The 27331-nt window shown below is 71.1% G+C and overlaps 1 protein-coding gene across 1 annotated transcript; it reads right to left on the bottom strand.

Moving 5' to 3' along the window:
• Positions 1 to 4599: 4599 nt before the first annotated feature.
• IGFN1 (immunoglobulin like and fibronectin type III domain containing 1) lies at positions 4600 to 26709 on the bottom strand. Its single transcript, XM_036016077.1, has 24 exons — positions 26652 to 26709; positions 26382 to 26495; positions 25172 to 25311; positions 24357 to 24456; positions 23850 to 23891; positions 23561 to 23606; positions 22890 to 23067; positions 21439 to 21552; positions 20255 to 20423; positions 19031 to 19303; positions 15949 to 18401; positions 14106 to 15645; positions 13521 to 13645; positions 12785 to 12926; positions 12216 to 12515; positions 11255 to 11554; positions 10663 to 10836; positions 9921 to 10049; positions 8694 to 8996; positions 7814 to 7902; positions 7376 to 7571; positions 6514 to 6813; positions 5556 to 5882; positions 4600 to 4895 (listed from the first exon to the last, which is right to left on the bottom strand). Exons 1-24 carry the CDS (start codon positions 26656 to 26658, stop codon positions 4882 to 4884), a joined length of 7575 nt encoding a protein of 2524 aa, XP_035871970.1. The 5' UTR covers positions 26659 to 26709; the 3' UTR covers positions 4600 to 4881.
• Between the last annotated feature and the right edge of the window lie 622 nt (positions 26710 to 27331).

Here is a 27331-nt window from a genome sequence, read left to right as displayed (position 1 = left end):
CCTCTACCCTCTCTCTCTCCCTCTCCCCCCTCTCTCCTCCTCTCTCTCCCCCCTCTCCCCCCCTCCCTCTCCTTCTCTCTCTCTCCTCTCTCTCCCTCTCTCCCTCCCTCTCCGCTCCCTCTCCCCTCTCCTCTCTCCTCCCTCCCTCCCTCCTCCCTCTCTCCCCCCTCCCCCCCTCCCTCTCTCCCTCCCTCCATCTCTCCCTCCCTCGCTCCCTCCCTCTCCCCTCCCTCTCTCTCTCTGCCCTCTCTCTCTCCTCCCCCTCCCCCCCTCTCCCCCCTCTTCTCCCCCCCTCTCCCCTCCCCTCCTCTCCTCCCCCCTCTCTCCCCCTCTCTCCCCCTCCCCCCTCTCCCTCCCCCCTATCTCCCCCTCCCTCTCCCCCTCCCCCCCCTCTATCTCCCCCCTCTCTCCCCCTCCCCGCCCTCTCCCTCCCCCCCCTCTCCCCTCCCTCCCCCCTCTCTCCCCTCCCCCCCTCTCCCTCCCCCCCTCTCTCCCTCCCCCCTCTCTCCCCCTCTCCCCCCCTCCCTCTCCTTCTCTCTCTCTCCTCTCTCCCTCCCCCCTCTCTCCCCCCTCCTCTCCCCTCCCTCCCCCCTCCCTCCTCCTCTCCCTCCCTCTCCCATCTCTCTCTCCCTCTCCCCCTCTCTCTCCCGCTCTCCCCCCTCTCTCCCCCTCTCCCCCCCTCGCTCTCCTTTCTCTCTCTCCCTCTCTCTCCCTCCCCTCCCTCTCTCCCCTCCCTCTCCCCTCTCTCCCCCCTCCCTCCCGTCCCTCTCTCCCTCCCTCCATCTCTCTCCTCCCTCTCTCCTCCCTCCCTCTCCCCCCTCCCTCTCCTCTCCCTCTCTCTCTCCCTCCCCTCTCTCCTCGCCCCTCTCCCCCCCTCCCTCCCCTCTCCCTCCCCCCTCTCTCTCCTCCCCCCTCTCCCCCTCCCCCTCCCCTCCCCCCCTCTCCCCCTCCCCCCCTCTCTCCTCTCTCCCCCTCTCTTCCCCCCCCCCCTCTCCCTCCCCTCCCCCCCTCTCTCCCCCCGCTCTCCCCCCTCTCCCTCCCCCCTCTCTCCCTCCCCCCTCTCTCCCCTCTCCCCCTCCCTCTCCTTCTCTCTCTCTCCCTCTCCCTCCCCCCCTCTCTCCCCCTCCCTCCTCCCCTCTCTCTCCCTCTCCTCTCTCTCCCCTCCCTCTCTCTCCCTCTCTCTCCCCCCCTCTCTCCCTCCCTCTCTCTCTCCTCCCCTCCCCCCCCCCCCCCCCCCTCTCCCTCCCTCTCCCCTCTCTCCCCCCTCCCTCCTCCCCCTCCCCCTCCCTCTCTCCCTCCCCCCTCTCTCTCTCCCTCTCCCCCTCTCTCCCTCCCTCCCTCTCCCCTCTCTCCCCCCTCTCTCCCTCCCTCCCTCTCCCCTCTCTCCCCCCTCTCTCTCTCCCCCTCCCTCTCTCCCCCCCTCTCCCCCTCCCTCTCTCCCTCCCTCTCCCTCTCATCCCCCCTCTATCCCCTCCCTCTCCCCCCCCCTCTCTCTCCTCCTCTCTCTCGCCCGCCCTCTCCCTCCCCCTCCCTCTCTCTTCCCCCTCCCTCCCCCTCCCCTCTCCCCCCTCCCCCCCTCCCCCCGTGTGTTTCAGTTGCATTTGTCCCTTCTTGAAATAACAAGGTAACAGTATGTGGAAAATGTTGCTTATTTCCTTCCGTCTTCAGTATCACGACGGCCACACAAAAGTTCACCAGTTTGGATAAGTGTTTATTTAAAATGCACGTCGATGCCACAGCTGTCACATGATAATCAAACAAAAGAGTTTCCACTGGAGCTGAAGACATCTAAACGCTACTAGAGCCGTCCCACAGGGAAGCGAACAGACTTTTTGGCCGACCGACCGACCGAACTGTTTGGACAGCCCGGTACAGAGAGCACGGGGCCTGGGCCTTCCTCGTCTCCCCCTGAGCCTGGGGCCCCGATCCCCAGGGGCCACTGCGGAGGGGTCTCCGGGAGCCCCCGAGGACAGGGCGTGAGCTGCCTGCGGCGTGGGGCGGCGGACTGCGAGCTGTCTCATCGCTTGGGAAGCCGGACAAGTGCAGACAGCTCCCCTGACGCGGGGGGGTGGGGGGGGGTGTGCCCGACAGTCCCCTCCCCCACCCCACAGCCTCCCAAGGCCTCGAGGTGGGGAAGCCCCGCGGTGAGCACCCCAGGGACCTGGGGTCCTTCCCGAGGCCTCCGGACCCCGCACCCCGTCCTGGCCCCGCACAGGAGGGCTCCCCGGCGGCAGCGCCCTGGGCGGGGCCGAGCCTCTGGGAAACAGCACAGCCACAGCGCTGTCACCTCTGGCAGATGGGGGGGCCCCCCGTCCCCTCCCGGGGCCAAACCCATATCCTGCTCGTCCCAGCCTCCCGTACCCAGCATGGCCGCACGTCCGCCGGCCCGCCTGCTGCTACCTCGGCAGACCCGGCTGGCTGCCGCAGCACCAGCGAGGCCAGCCGGCACCCTGCCCCGGGGCACACGGAGGGCCCCAGGAGGGCCACCTCAGGGCTCGGCGGTGCCTCCAGGAGGAGCCAACAGGGACCACCCCCTCACCATTAAAAAAACAAAAAACCTTTCAGGAAGGGGAATAAAACTGGTAGGCTCAGCAGAACGGGGACGCTGCCCCCCAAAAACTAAGAGGCAAAGGGAGGGACTCCCCCTAAGTCTGCAGGGCCCCCAGCCCAGTCCGGGGCTCTGGACCCCATGGGCGGTCCCGCACACTGATAGTCCCATACACAGGTGGTCCTGCGCACGGGCAGTCCTGCACATGGGCGGTCCTGCACACAAGTCGTCCTGCATACTGGTGGTCCCCCACATGGGCGGTCCCCCACACAGGCGGTCCCGCACATGGGTGGTCCCGCACACACATCTGCTCCGACCTTTGGACTCGGGGCAGGCCGTCCTGGTGGGGCTGCCCGCAGACGTGGGCAGCACAGCAGAGGGCAGCGGGCCACCGGGTCCGCCGCCCCATGGAGTCAAGCCTGCTCTGCAGCCGTGGCCCCAGCGGGGGAGCTCTGAGCACGGAGAGCTCGGGCAGGCGGGGTGCGGGTGGGCTGCCACCTGGGGGCACCTGTGTGTTTCCTCCGTGGCCCGAGCTGAGCCGAGGGCGCCCTGGAGACTCGGCCTGGCTCATGGGCCCCCAGGGTGGGGGAGCAGCTGTGGGGGCTGGGAGGAGGGGGGGAAGGGGACAGAGGGGCAGGGCCGGGTTTCAGGGGTCCCACGGGAGCAGAGTTCCTGGGAGGACTGCCAGGGTCTGGGGCTCCGTGGGCGGGGGAAGGCTGCCCTCCGGGGGTAGCCGGCACCGGCAGGCGCGCCCAGGGCGCAGGGACCGGGTGGCTGCGCTGGGCGGAGCCCTCCCGTGGGTGTGCGGGCAGCCCCCGCCTCCTGGTCCGGCCCCCGCTGCAGGTACATGCCGGAGAAGCGCCTGCCCTGCCCCAGGGGTCCTGCCTCCGGGGTCCGGGCCCAGCCCGTGCCCCACATCCCAGGCACCTCACCCAGGACATGATGTCCCGGCTGCAGCCCTCTGTCAGCAGCCGGCGCGCCCCGGGGCCCTCCCTCCCTCCTGGCCGGCTCCCGGCTGAAGTAGGCCAGAGTGAGGGGAAGGGCTGCACTCCACATGGCTGCCACCTGGGGCTCCGGGCCTCAGTGTCCCCTGCCACCAGCCCTGTCCACGCCTCCTCAGCCCAGCTGCATGGTGTCCTCGATGGGACGCTGCAGTCCTGTCCGGACAGCTGCGCCCAGGCCTTGAGGGGCTGTGCCCTCTGCACCCCTGTGACCTCAGGGAGGCCCCAGCTTTGGGCCCAGGACGGAGGGGGCTCTGCTCTGTGGAGCTGCCGTCCTGTGTCCCGAAGAAAGTCCGCCGGAGAGGCCCACTGGTGCCCCCGCCAGCCCCAGCCCACTCTCGGTCCCTCCCTGTGCCCCTGCCCCCCTCCAAACACGGCCCCCCACTGCGGTCCCCAGGTTCCCCTGCAGCCTTCTCAGCCATTGCAGGGCCTATGGCGCCACCTGGTGGTCAAGTCAGGGACGGCAGGCCGCTTGACCTGGGGACGCTGAGGAGGCGGAGGTTCCTACCCCTGGCTGGCAGACCCCTCCCCCCTCAGGAGACGGGGGTGGGGGGGAGGCTGTTGCCTGCCGCCTGAGCCGCTGGCCCCCAAGCCCCAGCCGTGGTCGTCGTACTGGGACAGAGGACCCGCAGCTGGGGGATGTGCTCGTGTGACATGTGGGGGAGGCCCAGGCCCACCGGGGCCGGAGACTCGGCCTGGGAGCGGGGCGCCCGCCCCCCGCCCCCACCCCCACCCCCAGCGGGCCTAGCTGCCACCGGATTCCCACCCGAGTCTTTCCACAGCTCCCCCCGCCCCCCTCCCCACTGGAGCCCAGTCTGCAGGCCCTGTGTGTCTCTCCGACCTCCGACCTCCGACCTCCGGCGCATCCCACGCGGACTCGCCTGCCTCGGCCCAGCGCTTTAATGAGGAGAAGTACACATGGCAGCACCTCCCCTCGCACTCGCGTGCCCTCCCAGCCCGTCCCCGCCCGGCTCCTGCGGCCCCTGCTGCCCCTCCCTGGGCTGCAGCAGGCCCGCTCTGCCACCCACGGCCGGCCGGTGGCTCCTCCCTGGGGCCGGAGGGAGGAGAGAAGCCCCACAGGGCGGGAGGTTCCGGTCCTGCTGCTCAGCGGAGCCGGGGGCCGGGGATGTCTCGAATTCTTCCTCTTCTTCCCCGAGGACTCCAGGCTTCCCTGGTGGGCTCCCCCCAGCAGCCCTCTCTCCGGCCCCCCCGGGGCTCTGGGCAGTGCCCTCCGGCCCGGGGAGCGGGTTCCTGGCCAGCGTGGGAGGCAGGTCGGAGGCTCCACCGTCCGTGGCCAGGTGGCCGGGCAGGGCCAGCCCGGGGCGGCCCAGGCTAGGGGCTGGAGTCTGGAAGACACAGGGTGCCGGGTGTTGTCACTGGGGGAGCGGTGGCCCGTCCCCCCAACCTGTTACTGTGAGGGTCACACAGCAGGGGTCAGGCCTGGGGTGCTCTGCCCTCGGGAGCTCGGGTTCAAGTCCTGGGCCACCAGGCGCTCTCGGAGTTCAGGCAGAGCCCTTCCCGGCCCACGGGCAAACCGAACCGCCCGGACACTGGTGTATGCCCCAACCGGACCTCCAGGATGCCCCCCCCGCCCCCGAGTGCTGGGCACAGAGGGCTCGGGGCCGGGGTGGGGGAGGGAGCCCCGGGCAGGCCAGAGCGGCCCAGAGGACAATTCTGAGTAGTTAGGGTTCCGGGTTATTGCTTGTCTGTGGGTTTGTCCGGCTCTTCCAACTAGAAGATATGTCAATACTACCGGGGGAGGGGGGGGTTGGCGGGGAAATGTTTTCTTATCAACATGTATCGTTTGCTTTGCTGGAAAGTTTACCGAGAGGGTCAGCGTGGCTTTGGGGGTGCGGAGGTCCAGACCACATCCTGGCAGATCACTCCTGAGAGGGCGGGTCCCCTGTGGGCCCCGGGGGGGGGGGGGGGGGGGGCAAGCTCGTGGTCCCTCCTCTGACTCCCGCCCCCCCTGCTCTAGCCTGGCCTTCCCCCGGGCGGCGCCTTACCTGTGACGAGGAGGGTGGCTGTGCTGATGGCCTGGCCCAGCGCGTTCTCGGCCACGGCCTTGTACAGGCCGCTGTCCTCGAGGGAGACGCTGGCGATGACCAGGGAGCACACGCCCAGCGTGTCGGTGCTGTACACCGCGGGGCTGCCGTCCAGGTTCTCGCCGTTCTTGAACCAGGTGACGCGGGGCGGGGGCCAGCCGCGCACGGCGCAGCTCATGCGGCACTCGCAGCCGGCCGGCAGCAGGTGGGAGCGCAGGCCCACGGCGAACCAGGGCTTCTGGTTCCGGTCCGGCTCCCGGTGGCTGGGGGCCTTCACGGTGACCGTGTCTGCGGGGCGGCCGGGGTCGGATGGGAGCGTCAGAGGCAGACAGGCCGGCTGGAGTCAGCCGGGCTGCGCGTTCCCGCGGGGACGCAGGCGCCTCCCTCCTGCAAGCCCCGCCCCCGCGGCGTCCCGCGCCCTTTTGTCCTTTCTGTGCAGACGAGGGTTTGGGGTGTTTTAAAACTATAGGCCGACGCACATCCGCTGCGGACATGCCAGGGCCTAGAGTGAGTCGTGCGGGGGAGAGGAGTGAACCCCGAGCACAATCTCACTGCTCGGTGCGGGGTCGCGTCACTCGGGCACTAAAGGGAAAAGGAAACCCCGTCCCCCGCTTTGGCAGCCGTTCCCCAGCGACGGCGCTGCAAGCCCCTCTCTTAGGCGACGAGTCACTCTCGGCTTTCAGAGGGGCCTCGGCCTCCTCCCTGCCTCCCAAGGGCGTCCCGGACCCCCACAGCCCCGCCCCTCCTGCCCACGGGGCAGGGCCCCCCCAGTGGGGGACCTCGTGCGGGTGGGGTGGGGGGGACAGGAGCGGGGGAGAGACCGCCCCAGGTCCGACTGTGCTTGCGAACGAGCCGCGGTCCTTTCGGCCCCAGCGGCCCCGCCGCCCCGCGCCCCCCCCCGCACCCCCCCGGAGCTCACCTCGCTGCCGCGGCAGGCACCAGGGCTGGCTGGTGTCGGAGGGCTCGCTGGCGCCCAGCTCGTTCTGCGCCACCACTCGGAAGTAGTACTCGCGGCCCGGGAGCACGCCCAGGAGGGTGAAGCGGGTGGTGTAGACGCGGCTGGCCGCCTCGCACCAGGGCCCGCCCCCGCAGCAGCGCGTGAGCACCGTGTAGTGCAGCGGGACGCCCTGGGCCTCGCTGGGGGACGGCTCCCACTCGGCCGTCACCGTCCCGGGCACGTTCTCCTTCAGGCTGATGGGCCCGGGCGCCATGGGCTTCACTGCGGGGCAGAGGCCCGAGGGGCCGGGTTGGGGCACCCAGCGGGGCGCCCGCGGGACCCTCCCTGGGTCCCCGCCCCCTGGGGTGGGGCGGGGTCTTGCTGGGCCGGAAGCCGCCGCCAGAGGGCGCTCTCTGCAGGGCGGGCGCCTCCCCCTGGGGTCTGTAAGTGACCCGACCCAGGACAGGGACAGCGGGGCTCTCTGCTGGGTGACAGAGCCCGCTGGTCACTGGCTCCTGCCTTCCGGAGATCCCCTCCTGGGCCAGCCGTGGGGACAGCGGCGGCGGCAGCTCCCACGAGGACCACAGACAGGTCTCCCCGGGGGTTTTAAGGGACGCCAGGGGGTGACCGTCTGTCCTCTGAGACCCAAGGGGACGACTAGCCAAGGTCCGGACGGGGGCCTCCCTGTCCCCGAGGTCCCGGACTGGAGCACAGTGAACCCCCCGACGCCCCGGGCCTCCCCGCCCGTCAGTCCTCAGCCCCCAGGGGGCTGGGCGGGGTCTCTGCGAGGCCCGCCCCGGGAGGCAGGACAGCGGAGACCAGCCCGCCGGCCCGGCCGCCTCACCTGCCACCCTGAGGAAGAAGGTGTGGGAGGCCTCCTGGCCCTGCGGGCCCCGCAGCACCACGGTGTAGGCGCCGCTGTCTGCCAGGCTGGCCACGGGCACCAGCAGCTGCGTGAGGCCGTCCTCCGTGGAGGTCACGCATCTCCTGGGCAGGAGCAGGCCGTCCTTCAGCCAGGTCACCTCCGGCGTGGGGGCAGCCTGGGGGCCGGGGGAGGGGGACAGGCGAGGGGGCCAGTGAGCCAGCCGGCTGCGGCGAGCGGAGGAGGGGCCTGGGTGGGGCCTGGGCCTTGGAGGCAGGCTCCTCCCTCCTTCCTCGCTCTGGCTGACGCCCTGCACCAGCTCCAGGCGCTGACCGGGGGCCAGAGGGGACCACGGGGCTGCGTCTGGCTCCCTCAGCCATGACGGCCCCCCCTCCACACCCGCAAGGCAGACACACTCACTTCAAAGCGGACGGGCACGCGGACGGTGTCCCCGACTCTGACCATCAGCGAGTCCTTGGTGCTGGAGTCCAGGAGGAACTTGGGAGGGACTGCAACGCAGGAGCCGGCGTGTCACCCCCCTCTGGGGGCGGGGCACCCCTGGGCCAGCTGGCGGGCCGGGCTCCCTGACGCGGAGACCCCACAGGACAGGTGTCTGTCTGCCCACGGCCGAGGGGGAGCTGGGCGGGGAGGGTCAGGCGAGGCCGGAGCAGAGGGGGACGCGGAGAAAGCTAGCCGGCCCCTTCCTCTGAGGCCAGGCCACTGCAGGTCTGCAGCAGGGGGCGACCTGCCTCAGCCCCCGGGGGGGGGTGGGGCCTGGACGAGGCCCCAGGATTCTGGACTCGGGGGCAGCGTCTGCTGTCTGGGCACGTCTCCCTTATCGTCACAGTGACCCCGGGGGACGCTGCGATGGTCTCAGGGGCCAGCCTGAGCTGGAGACGGGCCGGCTGCCTCCACAGTCCAGGGAGCGGGGCTGGCCACCTGTGGACATCAGGACGCTGGGCCTCCTGGACCCCGAGCGGAGGGTGCTGGGCAGCGCCTGTGACTTGGGGCCGGGCTCGGGGAGCCAGGTGCTGGGGACGGGCCGGCCTCTGGAGTCCTCGGCCTGTTCTAAATCCTGCCTCTGCCCCAGCCGGCCTGAGACCCAGGGCCAAGGGCCTCGTGTGTGGACGGGGGTCACAAATGCCAACCTCGCGGGAGTTGTACGAGAGGTCACGAGAAAGCGTCCTGAGACAGAGTCTGCCGCCCGGCACCTGGTAGGTGCTCAGTAAACGCCACGTGATTGAGTAGGGGGTGGGGGGAGGGGGTCGAAGGGTCCCTCCCACAGGGAGCCCGCACTCACCGGACGCGGGCGCGGCGTGCACCAGCATGTCCAGCGCCTTGGGCGGGCCGCGGCCCCCCTCGTTCACGGCGATGACCCGCACGAAGTAGCCCGCCTGGGGCCGGAGCCCCTTGGCTGTGTAGGAGGTGCCCAGCACGGTGCCCGCGTGGCACGGGGCCCACTCCAGGCTGTCCGAGGCGCAAAGCTCCACCACATACCCCTGGGCCTCGTCCCCGTCCTCCGCGTCCGGCGGGGCCCAGCGCAGGCTGATGCCAGTGTGGGACGTGCCTGTGACCTGGAGGTCCCGCACGGGCCCGGGCGGTCCTGGCGGAGCGCCGCAGGGCGTCAGGAACGGTGCCTCCTTCAGGCAGTCTCCCCGACTCATTCCACATGTCCGACCCCTGCCGGCCCCTTCCCCTAACCATCCTCCTGTGGCCCCTGACCCCTGGCGATGCCGCGGTGGGCGGCGTCTCAGGCTCCGAGACCCCGGAGCCCAGCATCCTGCATCTCTCTGCCCGAGCTCCCAGCTGCTGGTCACCACTGCCTCCCACGGGGGGTCCAGAGCCACCCTCCCCGGGCTGTGTGCCTCCCCGTGAGGGGGTGGAAAAGGTATTCTCTGCTTAGATTTGGGGAACTTGGGTCAGGCGGAGCAGGCCGGCCTCCTTCCTATAGGACGGGGGGTTCCCCGGCTCCACGTCAGATATCTCTGGTCACGGACCCCTGGCGTGGCTGCCGTTCCCGGTGTCTGCGGCCCCTCGGGCGCCCCGCTGTTCCTGGGACAGCACAGGGAGGCTCCTCCAGGGCAGACTGAGTTGTTGGGAACCCTGGCCCGGCACAGGCTGGTCCCTTGGGTGAGCAGCCAGCAGCCGCTGGACTGGGAGCCTCCGGGACCCTGCCCACCCTGCAGGGACGACGGCCCCCCTTTCAGGTGAGCACGTGGTTCCAGGATGGGACAGGTGGGCCGGCTGGGGACCCATCTGCCCAGGTGACGAGGGAGGACGTGGCCTGCTGCCTGGGCCTGGGCCTGTGTGGTCTCAGTGGGGGGCCTGAGTGGTCTCAGTGGGGGGCCTGAGCCCCCCAGCCCCTAAGCTGCACCTCACCATGAGACCTCCGACCTTGATCTTCCAGCCCTCCTGGCCATTCCCTGAGACTGTCCTTGACCTGTGGCCACCCGTCCTGTCCCGCTGCCTCCAGGGCCACCCCCCGTGCACCCCTGCCCCCCTCACTCTGGGTCGCCGCCCCACTTACTCATGGGGTCCCGAGCAAAGACGGCGTCCGACGGGGGCCCAGGCTGCCCGGGGCCGGAGGGAGCCACGGCTGTGACCCGGAACTCGTACTGGCAGTCGGGCCTCAGGTCGGCCACGGTGCACTTGCGCTCTGCGGAGGTCAGCACCACGTCAGCACCACGTCAGCGCCACGTCCGCGCCACCAGGAGGACCAGCCACTGGGACGCAGGTGGTGCCTGGGGAGACCCAGTGGGGGCCCAAGCCGCCCCACGGGGGAGCGTGCTGCCCCAGCCCGTGCCTTGGGCCCGAGTCCCCGCTGTGGCCGCGCCCGTGGTCGTGGGCGGGTGCTCGACCTCTCGCCCTGCAGGAGTGCGAGCTGAGTCCTGGGCAAGTGGGTGAGCTGCCCGGGGAGGGTGGATGGACAGGGCTACCGCTCCATCGCCGGCTTCCTTCCGAGACACCCACGAAGCCGGGGCCTTCCCTGCCCCCCACCCCCTGGCAATGTGGACATTTCAGCCACATGAGTCTTTGCTGGGGAAGTCGGGGGGGAGGGGCTGTCCTGCGTGTCACCGGGTGTGTAGTGGCATCTCTGGCCTGTTCGCACCAGGTGTCACTCCCCCACTTCAGGGGTGACAGTTTGAAAGGGCCAGGCATTGCCCGATGTCCCCAGGGGCAGAGGCTCCTGGGGGCACCCCGGGCACGCCAGGACCTGGGGCCAGGAGGCCGCCTTGGAGCAGCGGGGAGGCCAGGCGCCGGCCGCTTACCGGGCACGGGCTGGTCGGCCATGGCCGTCCACGTGTTGCTGCCTTTCTTGCGCTTCTCAACCAGGTAGCCCAGGAGGTGGGCGCTGCCCGGGCCGCGCGGTGCCGTCCAGGTCAGAGTGATGCTCTTGCTGGAGGCCGACAGGATGGCCGGGGCCGAGGGGGGCCCGGGGAGTGCTGGGGGCGGAGGGGGCGGTCAGCCAGAGGCCGGGGGAGCGCCCCGGGGGCAGAGTGGGGGGGCACTCTGTGTCCCTTCCTGGGGAGCGCTGGGGCCGAGCCGGTGCTTGGGGACACCATTCCGGCTCCTCAGGGAGCGACGGGGACAGACAAGCCTGGCAGCCCAGGGGGCAGCAGCCCCCAGGACCCGGAAGAAGGCTCCAGATGGGGCGCCCGTGAGGGTGATGCCAGCTCTCCCAGGGTCCTGAGAGTGGGCGCCGCATGTCCGTCCCCTCTGCTGGGAGAGCCACAGCTGGGAGGGGCCCCATCAACCTGGTCCCCAGACCCCATGGTGCCCTCCAAGGGCCGGAGACCCTTCCCTGCCCAGAATGGCCCCCCTGGCCCCGGCCCAAGCCCCGGCCCCAGCCGGGCCGCTCACCATCGGGAGCCACCAGCACCTCCTCCGACTCCAGGGCCTCCCCCGGCCCCTCGGAGGTCACGGCCCGCACGCGGAAGGTGTACTTCTTGCCCTGCTCCACCTGGGCGTCCGTGAAGCTGGTGCTGTCCGCCGGGGGCTCGCCCACCTTCAGCCACGTGCTGCGGCCTGCCTGCTGCCTCTCCACCACGTAGCGGTCCACCGGCCGGCCCCCGTCGTCCCGCGGGGGCCGCCAGCGCAGGCAGACGCCGGACCCCCGGCAGTGCTGCACCTCCAGGGGGCCCTGGGGCGGCTGGGGCTTGTCTGGGGCCCGGGAGAGCAGGGGGAAGGAGGGGGTGTCCATCAGAGGGGCTGCCTCGGAGCCAGCTGGGCCCCCTGACAGCGGAGAGGCCTGCCCGGGGGATTTGCACGCACGCACACACATGCACACACATGCACACACATGCACACTCATACACGCACATGCCCAGGACGGCTCAGTGGGGGGTGCCAGCCCCGGCCGGCCGCCCCCCTTCCGCCCTCCTGCCCACCTTGCGGCATCATTCCTGCCGGGGCCCCATCCCACCCAGCGAGGCTCTCAGGGCCGGTCCCGTGTCCGCACAGCCAGCCCTGCACCCGCGGTCAGGGCTGCTGCTTCCCGCCCAGGCCGCGGACGGTGGCCAGGGGACCGGCAGGGGCAGGCCGGGCGCCGCACAGCCAGCAGGGGGCGCCCGGAGCCCAGAGCCACGGCCCCATTGGGAGGTGGGCAAGCAGGGCGCTGCACAGCCAGCAGGGGGCGCCCGGAGCCCAGAGCCACGGCCCCATTGGGAGGTGGGCAAGCAGGGCGCTGCACAGCCAGCAGGGGGCGCCCGGAGCCCGGAGCCTCGGCCCCATTGGGAGGTGGGCAAGCAGGGCGCTGCACGGCCAGCAGGGGGCGCCCGGAGCCGCGGCCCCAGGTCGGGGAGGCAGGCAGGCAGGCAGGCACCTATGACTTGCACAGTGACGTCGGCCCGCGCGGAGCCTCCCTTGCTCCTCAGCGTCACGCTGTAGCGGCCGCTGTCCTTCCTGCTGGTGCTGGGGAGGCACAGCCGCGTGATGTCGTCGCCCAGGGACGCCTGGGCCCGCCCGCCGCCTGAGCCGTCCACCGTGGCCCCGTCCTTCGTCCAGGAGGCCTGGACCGGCAGGCGGCTCTGGAAGGCCACCTTCACGGTCAGCGGCTTCCCGGCCTTCACCACCAGCGGCTCCTGCAGCCGCTCGGCCACGTCCGGCGCGATGACGGGCGGATCTAGGGGGTACACGGGGCCAGGGGTCAAACAGGCCAGGCTCCGGCGCCGGGGGCCCGCAAGGAGGGACCCAGAGACCAGAGTGTGGGCCGGCGGGAGGCGGGAGCCCCACCCCCACCTCTTGAGGGTTCGGGGTGGGGGGTCTCATCTCCAGCAGGAAGGACCCCTGACAAGGAGTCTTAAAACCGTCTCCTCCAAACTGGACGCACGCAGACCACCCACGCACCCGGGTGACCGCGTACCACCGGGGGCAGGGCGGGCCGGGCCTCACCTCGGACCGTCAGGGTGGCCTCGGTCTTCTGGCCGCCGGCCTCGAAGGCGTACCGCCCCGCGTGGGCCTCCTGCACGCAGGCGATGAGGAGCCTGTGCACCAGTGCATCCTGCTCCACCATGAGCCCGTCCTGGGTGTCGAGCTGGGGACAGGCCGCGGGGGAGCCGGTCAGCCCCAGCCCAGGGCGCCCCCAGGGCGCCCCCAGGCCGGGCAACCAGGCGGGAACCTGGCGGGACCGCCCCGCAGGCCACGTGCGGGCACTCTGCTCCGCCGCCTCGCCGAGTGGCCGCCGCGCCCTCAGGCAGCGGGGGGCCGCTCGTGGCCAAGCTGCCGGTGGAGCCAGAGGCCACACCGGCGGCACCGGAAGCCCGAGCTCTGAGGCCGGTGACGGCCCGCCCGAGATGACAGCCAGGCTGGAGGACAGATGGCTGTCCCGGGGCCAGGAGATCTCGCCTAGTGAGGCCGGCAGGGCGGCCCTTGTGTGGGGCCGTGAAGGGCGCTCGGAAGGCGACAGGTGTTGGGGCAGAAGAGGCATTTGGGGCAGCTGAGCGCTGGGGGCGGGGGCGGGGGGCGGTGACCGGGACACAGGAGGCTGGAACCCTCGGCGTTGTAAACACTGAGCGGCTGGCTGTCACACTGGCAGAGGCACCGGGGGACAACCAAGGACAAACGTGCCCCCTCTGCCGCCCCCTGCCCCCCTCCCCCAGCTGGCCGGTGGAGGTGAGGGGGCTGGTACCTTGACTCCGTCCTTAAACCAGGCCCCAGGTCCCAGGTCCCGGCTGAGGATGCAGGACAGCACGGCCGCCTCCCCCAGCCTGGCCTCCGTGTCAGCCAGGCCCTGGGAGAAGTGGCCCCGGGGGCCTGGGGAGACACAGACAGAGGCTGGGGACGGTCCCTCGGGCCCCCAAGGCCCGGCCTCCCAGGCCCTGGCCCGCACGGCACCCCGGAAAGCCTCCGGCTCCTGCGAGCTACCCTCTGACAGGGTCAGCAGGCAGCCCCCCATTCTCCTCAGCGGGGCAGGGCCAGCACGGAGACCCCGGGTGCACGGGGGTGACAGGCCCCCGAGCCTCAGAGATGGGGTCAGGGTGACCCACCGAGTCAGCGGGACAGCTCTGCACTTGGACTTTGTGTGTCTGGACAGACGCCCAGGGGACTCCCAGCCCCTTGGCCCGGATCTCACCTGAGCAAGGAGGAGAGGGCTGCTTCCTGGACTGGGGGGACCCCCCCAAATGGGGGGGCACTGGCAGGGAAACCCGCCTGGGGCTGGAGGCGGACCAAGGCTCCCCGCTGTGCGGGGCCCCAGCCAGGCGAGCGCACCCACCTCGGGCCTCCTCGAAGAGACAGCCAGCGCCGGGCTTGCGTCTGGATCGGGGGCTCCGGGCGGCGTCCTCCTCATGACCACCGATGTCCAGCCTGCCCGCCGTGCGACCTCTGCCGCCGCCCCGGTGACTCGAGGGCTCCCGGCTCCCGTCCTCACGCGGAGCCTCCCCTGCGTCCCCTGCGTCCCCTGCTCCAGCCGGCTGTCCCTTGCCTCGGGCCACATCCGACGCCTGCCCCTCTGTGTCCCCGGCCTTGGCGCCCCGCCATGTCTGGGGCCTGCCCCCAGGTGGGCCAGGTGTGTCCGACCCTCCAGACTCGACGGCTGCCTGTCCCGTGTGCTCCTTCAGGGCCCCTGGACCTTGGCTCTGGTCATCCTCGGCCCCCAGGGATGTCGGCTTTCCCAGGGACCCCCTGTCCGCTCTCCGTTCTCTGCCGAGAGGGGAGCCTGTGCCCCCCAGGTCCCCGGGTCTGTCTCCAGAGTGTGTGCTGCCCAGAGGACCTTCTAGGCCATTCCGGGCTCGGTCCAGGTCCCTTGGACCAGCAGACCTGTCCCTGCCAGGGGCTGAAGCCCTGCCGTCCAGGAGCCCCAGGCCTTGCCCCCCGCTGGCCTCTCCTTGGCCTGCACCCCCCGCCTGGTCCCTGGAGCCGGGCGGCTGGGCCCCAGCTCCCGCACGCTCTCCCTCAGACCTCTGGCCCTTCCCACCTGTGCCCCGAGCGTGCTTAAGCCCCGGCCCAGTGGAAGCCTCTGACACAGACCTGCCCCTCTCCCGGGGCACCTGGCCGCTGTCTGGACCCTGGCTGGGGCTCGCCCCTGAGGCTCCTGCCTCCTTCCCGCCTCCCAGCGAGCCCTCCGCTCCCTGAGGCCCTGGTCCTGCCCCGCCAGCCGCTCCATGCCGGCCCGCTGCCCCGAGGCCTGCTTTCCCGGAGCCCCCTGTGTGTCCGGGTCCTGGGGCGGCGGCCCCTGCCCAGGCGCCCCCCTCTACTGCCCCCCGACCGTCACCAGAGCCAGAAGCCCCCATGCCCCCTGCCTGGCCTGCAGACCCACCCTCCCCAGTGGGAGGCCCCCCGCCTCCAGAGCCGACCCTGGAGCCCCGCCCGGCTGTGGCGCCTGCCGCTCTGGGCATCCCTGAGTCCAGCCCGGGACCGGCCCCGTCCACCAGGCCCAGTCCCCTGCCCCTCTTGGGATCTCCCGTGGAGCTGGTGCCGCTGTCAGGCCCCTCTGACGCTGCCCAGCTCCCTGACCCGGGTCCCTGGGCTTCTCGGCCCTGGGGCCCACCCTCATGGGGCCCACCCTCATGGGCCCCTGCGGCCAGAGAGCCTGTCAGCCCGCCGCCCCCAGGACCCTGTCTGTAGCCCTTCTCACTCACCAGCCCAATTCCCCCAGACCCTCCTGAGCCCCCTCCGTGACCTACCTCGCTCCCTGACCCCATTCCCTTAGAGCCCCCCAAAGCATCCCTGTGACCCGCCCCATCTACTGACCCCATGGCCCCAGCACCCCCCAAAGCATCCCTGTGACCTGCCCCATCTACTGACCCCATTCCCTTAGAGCCCCCCAAAGCACCCCTGTGACCTGCCCCATCTGCTGACCCCATGGCCCCAGCACCCCCCATCCCATCCCTGTGACCTGCCCCATCTACTGAACCCATTCCTTTAGAGCCCCCCAAAGCATCCCTGTGACCCACCCCATCTACTGACCCCATTCCCTTAGAGCCCCCCAAAGCATCTCTGTGACCCGCCCCATCTACTGACCCCATTCCCTTAGAGCCCCCCAAAGCATCTCTGTGACCCGCCCCATCTACTGACCCCATTCCTTTAGAGCCCCCCAAAGCATCCCTGTGACCCACCCCATCTACTGACCCCATTCCCTTAGAGCCCCCCAAAGCATCTCTGTGACCCGTCCCATCTACTGACCCCATGGCCCCAGCACCCCCCGTCCCGTCCCTGTGACCTGCCTTGCTCCCCCACCCCATGCCTTCGGGGCTCCCTGGACCGTCTCTAAAGCCCGCCTCCCCCACTGACGCCGTTCCCCTGGGCCCTGGACCCCCCACCTCTCCTCCAGAACCTTCCACAAGCTGCGACCCTGGGATCCCAGACCCTTCCCCATAGCCCAGCACACGGCCAGGCCCACCAGGCCCCCAGCTCTCAGAACCGACCCCCGAGTCAGAGGCCTGTGCCTCGGGGTGCCCGGACTGCTCCCAGCGACCTGCTCCAGACCCAGAGACCCTGGCGCCTGGTCCCTTGGAGCCGCCACCCCCTCTGTCTCCTGCTCGCAGGGCGTCCAGGCCCCCAGAGCCTCCTTCTCCAGGGGCGCCCATCGCCCCTGCACCTCTGAAGCCCCCACCTCCTCCGGGCGAACCCCAAGGCCCTGTGCCCCCTGAGGCCCCGGGCTGCGCTCCTGCGGGCTCCCCCCCTGCAGGCCCGGCTGCTGCAGTGGCCCCAAGTCCCCCTCTGCCCCCAGGGCCAGCATCGCCCTGGGCTCTGGATGCACCCCAGGCCTCTGGGTGCACCCCGGCTCCCCCGGCCACCCCCTGGAGACCAGCCGGTGTCTCCAGCCCGCTCCGTGCAGAACCGCGGCCGTCTCGGTTCCCGGCCCACCTGTCCCCCGGCGCCCACGAGCCATCCCCACGACCACCCCCCTCCTCAGGCCCCGCATCCCCAGGGGCCCCGGGTCTGGGAGCAGAGCCCGTCGCCAGCTCGTCCGAGCCTTCACGGTGCCCAGCCCCACCCTGGGGGCCGGCTCCCCCGAAACGCCCCAGGCCGCCGCCGTCCCGGGGTCCCGCTGAGCCGGCCTCGGCGCCCGCTCCGCCTCTGGGCCCTCCTTCCCCGAAGCTCCACGACCCGTCGCGGGAATCTGGCCCGGGCCCCATGGCCCCCCGACCTCCTGCTCCAGCCACACCTCCACGGGTCCCCCAGGGCCCCTGGGCGCCCTGGTCTGGGGACCCGGTCAGCCAGTGGCTGTTGGCATCGCCCCTCTGACCAGACCCCGTCAGCCAGGGTGCCTGGGCACCAGCTGCCCCCTCCCCCCCACCCCCAGACCCCCGCACGCCAGGCCCGGGGTGCGCCCCCCCCTGGCTGAGGCTGAGCCCTGCACCGCCCCCAGGTCCTGGGCCCCCTGCCTCCATTCGGCCCTCGGATCCCTTCTGACCTGCTGTCCTGCCGGGGGGGCCCTGGAGGCTTCCGCCATCCCCCGCCTTGCCCGAGGCCCCCAGTGCCCCCTGGCCCTCGCTCGTCCAGCCCCCAGGCCCTCCGGGGCCGTCAGGACCAGTTTTGTAGCCCCGCCCCTCACCCACAGGCTCCCCGGGGCCCCAGCCGTTGGCCTCCTGCCCTGAGCCCTCAGCACCCCAGCGCCCCAGGAGGCTTCTGCCCCCCGAAACTGCAGAGTCCGAGAGTTCCTGGCCAGCAGGTGTCTGTCCTACAGACTGTCCTGGGGCCCCGAAGCCCTGGGCTTCCCCCTGGTCTCCAGAGCCCCGGCCCCGAGAGCCCCAGGCCCCAGGGCCCCGGCCTGCCTCAGAGCTGGACACCCCGCTCTCAGGGGACCCCAGGGCCCCTGGACCGACTCCTGCTGAGGAGCCCCCCCCAGCCCGCCCCAGGCGCCCCTCCTGCTGTGACCTCTGCCCCCTGTCCCCCTCTGGCCCAGACCCCACGGGACCGGACTGCCACCCCTCCTGGGCCCTCCTTCCTGCCCCGGGGCGCAGATGAGCCCCCCAGAGCTGTCCCTGGCTGTCCCTGTCCAGCTGGCTCCCATCGTCCCCTCGGTGCCCCTGCCCTTCCCCACTGCCCCCGGGTCCTCCAGCCACACGGGGCCGGGACCCAGCGCCCCAGCCCCCCGCTGACCCGCCGCGCCAGTCCCCATCGCCATCTCTGCCCTGCTGCGGCTGGTGACCGTCTGGGCGGCCCAGCCCCGACTCCGCGCCCTTTCCCTGTGGGCGGGGCCTCCCCTCGAGTCTTGGGTCCCCGCCCCCGTCCCTGTGGAGCGGGTCCTCCCCTTGGAGGGAGTCTCTGTGTCCGTCTGCTTCCAGAAAGCCGTTTCCCGCCTGACCGGGCCCCCAGGCTGCCCCCTGGCCCCCTGGCAGGGACTGGCCGTGCCCCCCGGGGCCGCCCCCCTCGAGGCCGGCAGTGAGCTGGAGCCCTGGAGCCCGCCCAGCAGCCTCGAGGGCGCCCCCCTCGAGGCCCTGCTCTCCGGGCCCCCCACCCCGGCCATGGGGGCTCCTGGACTCCCCCTCGTCTGTGGTCGGGGCTCCTTGCGCCTGGACGTGGCGGTCAGCGCCTGTGGGCGGAGGGCCTTTGTCCTTGCCGGCTTTGGTGACAGGTCGCCGCCCCGTGGAGAGAGAGACAGAGGGAAGAGCCGTGAAACCAGGCTGACTGTCACTTGGCCAGACCCAAACGCTCCTCCCCCGACCCTGGGTTTCCCAGTAGAGACGCCGGCGGTCCTGCACCCCCGCCCCCACGCCGTTGTGGGGGGGCTGGGGGGAGGGGCTTCAGGAGGGAGTGCACGGACCGTCACCTGCTCATCAACACGCCACGAGGGCCGAGTGGTCTCTCCAAAGACCCGCCTGCCCTGCCGGCTGCTCCTTGTCTCCTGGGATCCCCTCAACCCCCAAAGCCCCCGAGGTTCTTGGGCCTCATCCGGACACTTCTGGTCCACTGGACCTCGGTCCCTGTCTCCAGCCCGGACTGGGACCCCCGGGGCCATCTTGGACCTTTGTCCCTGGAAGAACCCCACAGGCCCCATGGATGGAGCAGAGGTGGCCGGGGGGGCACAGGGCTGGCCGTGGCGGCCCCACGCTGCAGGGGTGGACAGCCCTGAGGAGCGGAGGCGCCGTCCAGGGGGACACGCGTGACCAGAGGCAGCCCCTGCCCCGCCCCCAAGTGCCGCCCTCGGCCTGACCTCTGGCCTCGGCAGACGGGGGGGGGGGGGGCACTCACCTTCGACCACCAGCCAGGCAGTGGAGGCCTGGCGCCCGGCCTCCAGGGTGTAGGGGCCGGCGTCCGAGGGGCAGACACCCTTCACCACCAGCTGGTGGGTCCGCCCGTCGGGGGAGACGGACACTTCGTGCTTGTGGCTGGGCCGCAGCGGCCGCTGCTGGAACTTCCAGGAGGCGTCGGGGCAGGCGTCGGCGAGGACGCACCGGAAGACGGCGTCGCCCCCCTCCTCGCAGCGGGTCTCGGCCAGCGGCACCACCATGCCGGGCGGGATGGCTGCCGGGGAAGCGGGGACGGGCGGTCAGCTCGGGGGGGGGGGGGGGTCAGCTCCGCGTGACCCGGCGTGGTGGCGCCGGTCATCTAGAGACCCGGCTCCGACTGGCTCAGCCACGAACCCCCGGTCCCCTTGGAGGGGTCCCCTTGGAGGGGTCCCCTCTGTCCCCCGTGTCGGTGAGAGGGTGACAATTAGGCTGTGGACGGGAGACTCTTTTCCGGCCTGGAATCCTGTGACTCCAGACCCGGGGCGGCTGCGGGGGCGGGGCAGGGCGGGCGCCTGAGGACCCGGGTGCACACGCAGCGAGTGAGCTCTGTGCACACGTCCCCGCGTCCGTCCTCCCGGTCCCCTCGCAGGCGGGCGTGGCCCTGTCCCCGTCACAGGTCAGGAAGCACAGGCCTCCGAGGTCAAAGGGCCTGCCTGTCTCGCCCGCCAGGCTCTGCACCCAGGCCTGCGGGGGTCTCGCCCCTTCTGCTCCCTCCTCCCGCCTCAGCTTCCTTCCCCGGCCTCTCCTGCTGCCCGCGGCCCCCGCGGTGCTCGGGGGCTCAGGGGTGGCGCGTGGGAACCGGTGTCCCTGCAGCGAGTAGGGACGGCTGCCTGCGGGAACAGGACCGGTGCGGTGGGGGCGGAGGCCTGGGAGGCGGGGCGCTGCCTGGGTGTGCGGGCACCAGGGGCTAACCCCACGGGTCGCTGGGAGCCGCGGGCAAGGAGGGCGGGCCGAGGACGGCGCCAGCCCCAGAGGCTGACTGACGAGGGCAGCGCGGCCCCGTCCCCAGGCCGCGGACGCCGACCTTGGCCGAGACTTTGGGAAGGAGGTCATCCCCAAACCCGTCCTCAGTCGCGGGCGCCCCTCCCCACCGTCACTGCCACACTGTTCTCTCTGCACCCGAGTCCCTGCCGCGTCCAGACGCCCTGCCCCTCCCCGTCCCCCGCCCCCCAGGGCGGCCCCTCACTGTCGGCCTCCAGCTCGGTGGTGAAGATCTCCACGTCCTCCACCTTGACCTCGTAGATGCCGGCGTCCTCGAGGCCCACGTCCTGGATCTGGAAGCTGTAGCGCTTCCCCAGCCGCTGCAGGCTGTGCTTGGCCTGGCCATCGGAGCTGAAGGGGACTTCCTCCCCGTCCTGCGGCCGGGAGAGAAGAGGGGGTTCGGGGCCTCTGCGGGCCCTCAGGACCCCCTGCCCCCGTCCCCCTCTGGCCCGGGCACCCGGCCAGTGTCCCTGGGCCTTGGAGGAGATGGGGGGGAAGAAGGGCAGGGGCACGGTGAACAGACTGTGGGGAAATGAACCCTCTAGCAAGGCTCACGACCCCGACCACAGAGCCCAGCGCCCAGCACTCAGATGCCCACCGTGTGCCGGGCTCTGCGGCAGGCACGTGGGACGGACACGCCAGGGAAGGGGACAGACAAGGGCCCTGCTCCAGGGACACGGACACGTGCAAACGTCCCCAGCAGGTGAGGTAGGGCGTGCTAGAAAGCGACAGAGCCGGGGGCAGGAGAGAGGAGAGGGTATGGATGCAGGGGTGCCCCGACGGGGCTGGGGGCCAGCGTCACACAGGGCGGTCGGAAACGGCCCCGTGGGTTTCGGGGACCGGCTGGCAGGCGGAGGGGGCCGCCCTGCCGAGGAAAAGGGAGGCGGCCGGGCGGAGGGAGGGAGGGCCCCTCGTGCACCAGCTCGCCGTGCCCGCTCGGGACTGGCCCTGCAGCTCCCTCCCGTCACCAGCGAGGACACTGAGGCCCAGCCAGTGGGTGGTGGAGCCAGGATGGGTCTGACCACAGACCGGGGGCTGTGCTCTGCTGCCCCTCCTGCCGGCCCCAGTGAGGGGTGACTGAACCCGCCTCCCCCGGGCCCGGGCAGGGTGGCCCCGCCTCTGGAGCGCCCCCAGGGAGGGGGCACACTTCCTCCGGACCTCTTTTCACCCACAGCTCCGGCAGGAGAGCCTGGCTGCTCCGGGGAGGCAGGGGCCTCCAGGGCATGTCAGCCCCAGGCCCGGCCCGACACCGGCCAGCGCGCAGGGCTCCCCGCCTGTGCGTCACCACCTGTGCAGGGGCGCCCAGGACACCCGAGGCCGCTGACCCAGCTCCCGCAGCACCCCCCCCCCCGTGAGAACCCGCCCCTCGGGCCGGCCCCCGAGCCCCACCTTGCACAGGGAGATCCTGCTCTGGGGGTCCTTGAGGTCCAGCTCCATCCCGAAGGAGGCGACGCCCTCCCTGCTGACGGCGATGTGGGTCATGTCCGAGGCGCTGTAGACGTACTACGGGAGACAGAGCCCCAGGAGAGCTCGCTCCAGGGCACCCAGCCCCTCCGACCCAGGCCCCCAAAAGCTCAGTCCAGCACGCGTCCCCCCCCTTCAGAAGTGGGACACGCAGCCCCGAGAAGCAGAAATTCTCCAGGAGGAGACAGTAGGTCTGGGGGGGGGCAAGAAAGAACCCCGGTGTGTGCAGGGGCTCCGGGAACACGGGGGGCTTTCGTGTCCGTCCGGTAAATGTGAGGGGAGCACCCGCCATGTGCCAGTCCCGTGCTGGGGCCCGTGTCACAGCGACGGGGGAGCGCGGAGGGGAGAGAGTGGGCCCGGGCTGGCAGGGTGGGTGAGGCACCAGTTTCAGGATGGAGAAACCTAGTTGTCTGTGTCCCCAGGAGAAGAGTTACCACTAGACTGTAGCTGGGCTCAGCACAGGAAAGACCCTCCCGTGGACTTCGTAAGGCACTGGAAGTAGGAGGCCAGTGGGGACCGTGCAAGCCCTTCCCTGGAAGGTTTGGAAATAGGACAGGTCCCCAGGGCCTGTGATGGTGGTGATGACGGTGGTGACGGTGGTGGTGGTGGTGGTGGTGATGGTGTTGGTGGTGACGGTGATGGTGGTGGTGGTGACGGTGATGATGACAGTGGTGGTGGGATGGTGGTGATGGTGGTGGTGATAATGGTAATGATGTGGTGGTGGTGATGATGGTGGTGATGATGGTGGACAGTGATGGTGGGGATGGTGATGATGGTGATGGTGACAGTGAAGCTGATGGTAGTGATGGTGATGATTATGATGATGGTGATGATGATGGTGATGATGATAGTAGTGGTGGGATGGTGGTGATGGTGGTGATGATGATGATGATAGTAGTGGTGGGGATGGTGATGGTGGTGATGATGATGATGATAGTAGTGGTGGTGATGGTGGTGGTGATGGTGGTGATGGTGGTGATGATGATGTGGTGACCGTGATGATGGTGGTGGTGACGGTGAGGCTGATGGCGGTGACGGTGACGACAGTGCTGGCCGACGGGAAGCCCTCCCTAGGTGCCAGCACCCAGCGCATGCTCTCTGCACACCCCCTCCAAGCCCCGTGAGGCGGCGTGGCTGTACCACCCGTGCTGGAAACAAGCAAATGAAGAGAGTGGCCCTGTCCCCCCAGAGCCCAGATTCGGTGCCACAGACAGGTTTCAAAGCCAGGACCCCGACGGCCAGCTTGGGCCCTTGGCCGGACGGCGCGGCGGGGCTGGTGGAGGAGGGCGGAGGCCTCACCAGGCTTGCCCGCCCCGCCCCCCAGGCCCGGCTCCTGCTCCCGGGGTGGCCGGCGAGGCCCGGCGCGGCGCGGGCACCTCGGCCATCCTCTCCTCCCGCTCCTTGCGCATCTTCTCCAGCTTGCGCAGCATGCCGCGGAAGTCCACGATGCCGAACTTGATGCACAGCCTCTCGTAGTCCTTGCGGTCCGCCGACAGCAGCAGCTGCCACACGTGCTGCGGGTCCACGGCTTTCTGGGCGCTGGGGGGCGGGGCCCTGGGGAGCAGGGCCGGCAGGTCGGGGGCCTGGGGGCCTCGGGGGCTGACACCCGGGGGGCTGTCTGGGGTCTGCCCTCTCTGCCCTGGAGGAGAGGGGCGTGCTGGCCGGGGTCCGGGGCTGAGCAGCACCCCCGGCACCTAACAACCTGCGAGGTGCGTTTCCGAGCGACATGTCTTTAGGGGCGACTGTGCTGTTGCTGTAAAACACGCTTTAAACTCCCCGGGCTGGCGGGGCGCCCGCTCTGCCAGGGAGCGAGTCAGGTTCAGCGGGGGGGGGGGGGGGGGGGGGGGGCGGTGGTTCCCTCGGGGTGGAGCTCAGGAGTGGCCGGCTGCACCCGGAGCCCCACCTCCCTGCACCCTGTCCCCGCCCCTCTGCACCTGCAGCCTGGCCCCCACCCGTGCCCAGGGCGGATTCAGGGGCCGAGCCGTGCATGCACACAGGAGCTGCAGGGATGGGGACCCTGCAACCCCTGCCCCATGGCCAGAACCACACCCACTTCAGCGAGCTCCGCAGGTCCATCAGCTCCTGCCTGAGGTCTGCGGAAGGAAGGGGAGTGAGGCCCCGGCCCCAGGGAGGGCGTCCGTCCGAGGGGCCGAAGCTGGGCTCTCCTTGAGGAAGCGGGGGCGGGTGGGGGGGTGATGAAGGGGGCCGTGTAGTCTGGGGACGGGTGAGGGCCCAGGAAGCCCCCGTGTGCACCTGGCCAAGTTGGGGGCACCAGACAAGGAGCCTCCCATCCCCCTAAAGTCACCAAGGAGACCACCAACGACCCGTGTACCTACCCGGCTGGGGCTCCTCCCTCTTCCGTTTCTTCCGAAAGCCAACTGGGCCGTCGGGGAGGAGAGGAGGGCGTCAGTGCGGCCAGCAGCGGGAGGAGCCAGGCACACTGGTCGTGGCTCTTGGAGGACAAGGCGCACCAGGGCCTGGCCTCCCGGTCCCCCGGGGTGCGGGCACAGCCCGGCCACAGGGAGGAGCAGGGCACAGGGTGTGTCCGACATACACACTGGCACCCCGCCCCTGCGGGGCGACCCGCTCAGGGTCTGCAGGGGCCAGGTGGCAGCCCACAGGAGGGGCATGCCCCCCACGGCCACAGCTGACCCACATCTGAGGGGCAGCTGCCCCGTCCTGCCCAGCGCGTCTGAGGCTGTTTGGCCGGCCCTGCAGCCTCCGCCACCCCTCGTTCGCCCACGTCCCCCGCTGAGGGGCTCCCTCCCTCCCCTCCCCCACCAGGCGCGGCCTCTGCCTCCCCTCGGCCCCCAGCGGCCGGCGCAGGGACCGGACGAGCCCACCTTCGATGACGGTGAGCCTGGCAGAGCACACGGCCTCGCCGTACGGGTTCACGGCCGTGCAGCGGTACATGTCCGTGTCCTCGCCGGTCAGCTTGCTGATCTGCGGAGAGGCCGAGGGCAGAGTGTGGGGCCGGCCCTCCCCCCCTCCCCCTCTGTCACTGGCCGTGGCTCTGGGGGGGTGGGGGGTGCAGGGGCCTGGCCTCATGCCCGGAGAGCTGGTGGCGTCCCTCAGGGGTGAGACGCCCCGGATGAACGAGGCCACGGCGGAGCGGGGACGCGCCAGCTTCCGCCTGGGGCAGAGGGAGCCGTCTTGCAGGCACGTCCGGGGCCGAGTGTCCTCTCTGCTGTGCGTCTCCAGCTGTGTGACCTTGGGCAGGTCCCCTGACCTCCCTGAGCCTTCGCCTCTTCCCCCCTCAGGGGAGGATAACAGTGCCTCACACCGTGCTGAGTGGTCGGGGTCACTAGACCCTGTCTGGGGAGCAGTCAGTCCAGGCTGCAGCGCCTGGTAGGCGTCTCATGATCGGCAGCTACGGATCTTACTTGTATTGACCAATGTGGGGGGGACACCTGCTGGGGGCCAGGGCCCTGGCTGCCGCTTTGCCCAAACCCGTGGAGCTCATAATGACCTTGAACTGGACACCGATATCGCCCCCACTCCCTGATGAGCGAAGAGAGGCTCGGAGAAGAAAGTGACGTTTCCAGCCAGGACGGTCACCCCGCAGCCCGGCTCCGGAGCTGGGGGTCCCGAGCAGCCCCGCGGGGAGAGAAGGGCCCGGGAGGCCCGGGCGGCGGGGGGGGACACAGAGGGCTCTCACCTGCAGCGTGTGGTCCTTGCTGCCGGGGGCCGACAGGATCTGGTACTTGCTGGAGTTCCTGAGCTCCCCCTTGCTGCTCTCCCAGCGCACCTCGGGCAGGGGGTCCCCGCAGACCACCGCCCGGAAGAGGGCGTTTCTCCCTGGGGAGGGGGAGGCGGGGGGGTGGTGACGGTGCATTATTGAGTTGCTGCTGTACGTGGTCCCCACTCGCTAGGCATCTCGACCATCCACCTCCGGAAGGCGGCTGGCGCGGCCCGACGGCACAGGGGCCCCCACGCGCCTGTTTCCTGGCCCCCTGGTGGCCCTGAGGTTGTGCCCGGCAGGGGGGTTCTGTCCTGGAGGGGGGGACTGTCCCCAGGGAGCAGGGCTGGAGAGGGACGGGCCTTTCTTTGCAAGGGCCGGGGCTCAGGGGTCTGAAGGACCGCCCCAGGCCGGGGAGGGGACGAGACTTGTGTGGCTCTCCTGTCACTCTCTGTGTGCAGGTGGCAACCCCGGGGAGGACTGGCTCCTGGGTGCCAGGGGAGAGGAGCTGGTCCTGAGACCCCAAGCCCGGCCTGGAAGCCCGGGGCCTGCTCCCCTCCCAGGACTGCTCAGTGCCCCCCCCAGGCCTGAACGGCTCTGTCGGGGGTGGTATACACCCCGCCCCCCCCCCCCCCCCCCGCCCCGGAGGGGAGAGAGTCTCCCCTGACCTCGCTGTCGAGGGCCTGGAGTCCAGTTCAGGGACACGATGCGTCACATTTTCTGACACCGGGGGGTGTAAACTGAAATGCTTCGCACGGTCAGGGGAGCTCACCTGCCGGCACAGTGGCCAGCCCGGCCTGTCCCCCACCCCGCTGGGCACTGCTCTCCAGGGGACCCCAGGGAGAGGCTGCCTGAGCCCAGCCCGGAGCCCGGGGGCCGGGGAGCGGCGGGCGCCTGGACGGAGGAGCCCGAGGGACTAGCCCGGGGGGAACGGTGATGCCGGCAGCCCCCGGGGGCTCGCCAGGCGGACCCAGCCGCCGCCCCTCCCGAGCCCAGCCCAGCGTCTCCGGGTCCCGCCCGCTCGCGGATGTGTCTCCTTTCAGAGCCGCGTGGCGTGGGCCCGCTCCCCCCACCCCCTCTGCTCTGCCCTTCCGGGGGCCCAGGCAGGCACATGCGGTGTGGCTGGTGAGGACCTGAGGACCAGGGGGTGGGGGGACCCCTCGGCAGCTCCCACCCTGCCCAGACTCACCCTCCGCCAGCGCCATGGTGACGGGCTTCTGCTCAAAGTCCGGCAGGCTGCACCCCGTGGGGACATCCTCCACCAGCTGCCGCACGGTCACCCCATGCTTCCTGAGGGGCTTTCCTGGGGGCACGGAGGATGGGGGACAGCGCTCTCAGCATGGTGGAGCTCTGACCCGCCGGCCCCGGGGGCACGGGGACTCCCAGTTCCTGCCCGGATGGAGCCCCTGCCCGCCGCCACCCTGGGGCACAGCGGGGGAGGGGGGCGGGAGGCGCTCACCTGCCATGGTCAGGGTCAGGCTCTGCTCGGCTCCTGAGGGCGCGGTGGGTCCTGAGAACAGAAGGCGGAATCTCTCCTAGGAGGTCGCTGGCCCTTGCCCGTCCCTCCCTGGCGTCATCGGCCAGTGTCCGGGGGACCCGGGTTCGGCTGCTGCCTGTCCCCCCGAGGGCCTGTGTGACCCCAGCGGATGGCCCTGATGGGTGTCCTGCAGCTCCCCGGCCCCGGCATGACCCCTGTCCCGGAGACCAGCAGGGGCCGGGTGCTGCCGCTGCCCTTGGCCCGGGGGGAAGACACACGGGGGGCCGAGCCCCCAAACTGTGCGGTGGCCGGGCCTCTCACAGCGGGGGGGCGGGGGGCGGGGTGACGCAGCGTCTGCACTTGCAGGAGATCGAGCTCCTGCACCCAGGACCCTCCCGGCTCCAACAACCTGGCCCCCGGGACCTGGGACGTGACGGTCCCAGGGAGAGTCCCAGGTCCGCAGCAGGTCCCAGCAGCCCCGGCCCCCCCACCCCCGTCAGCCAGTCCGGGTCCTTGCGGACACCAGGTCCACAGAGGAACCCCCCGCCCGCCCCCGCCTGCCCTCAGGCTCTTGTCCCGGACCCGCCTGCTCTGCTCCGAGGCCAGTGACCTATCATGTCTGGGGCACAAGTGTCTCCCAGCCTCTCCCAGCCACCACCCCC

This window comes from Phyllostomus discolor, chromosome 15 (assembly GCF_004126475.2).
Source record: "Phyllostomus discolor isolate MPI-MPIP mPhyDis1 chromosome 15, mPhyDis1.pri.v3, whole genome shotgun sequence".
NCBI classification, from domain to species: Eukaryota; Metazoa; Chordata; class Mammalia; order Chiroptera; family Phyllostomidae; genus Phyllostomus; species Phyllostomus discolor.
The sequence above is the reverse complement of the archived record's forward strand: the minus strand, read 5'-3'. Positions and strand labels throughout refer to the sequence as shown.

Excerpts from the sequence above, each read along its gene's own strand:
- IGFN1 (XM_036016077.1), bottom strand. Across the intron at positions 25,312-26,381 it reads CACCATGGCGCTGGCGGAGG|GGAGAAACGCCCTCTTCCGG; the intron begins GTGAGTCTGGGC and ends CCCCCTCCCCAG. Across the intron at positions 12,516-12,784 it reads GGCCACCCTGACGGTCCGAG|ATCCGCCCGTCATCGCGCCG; the intron begins GTGAGGCCCGGC and ends TGTACCCCCTAG.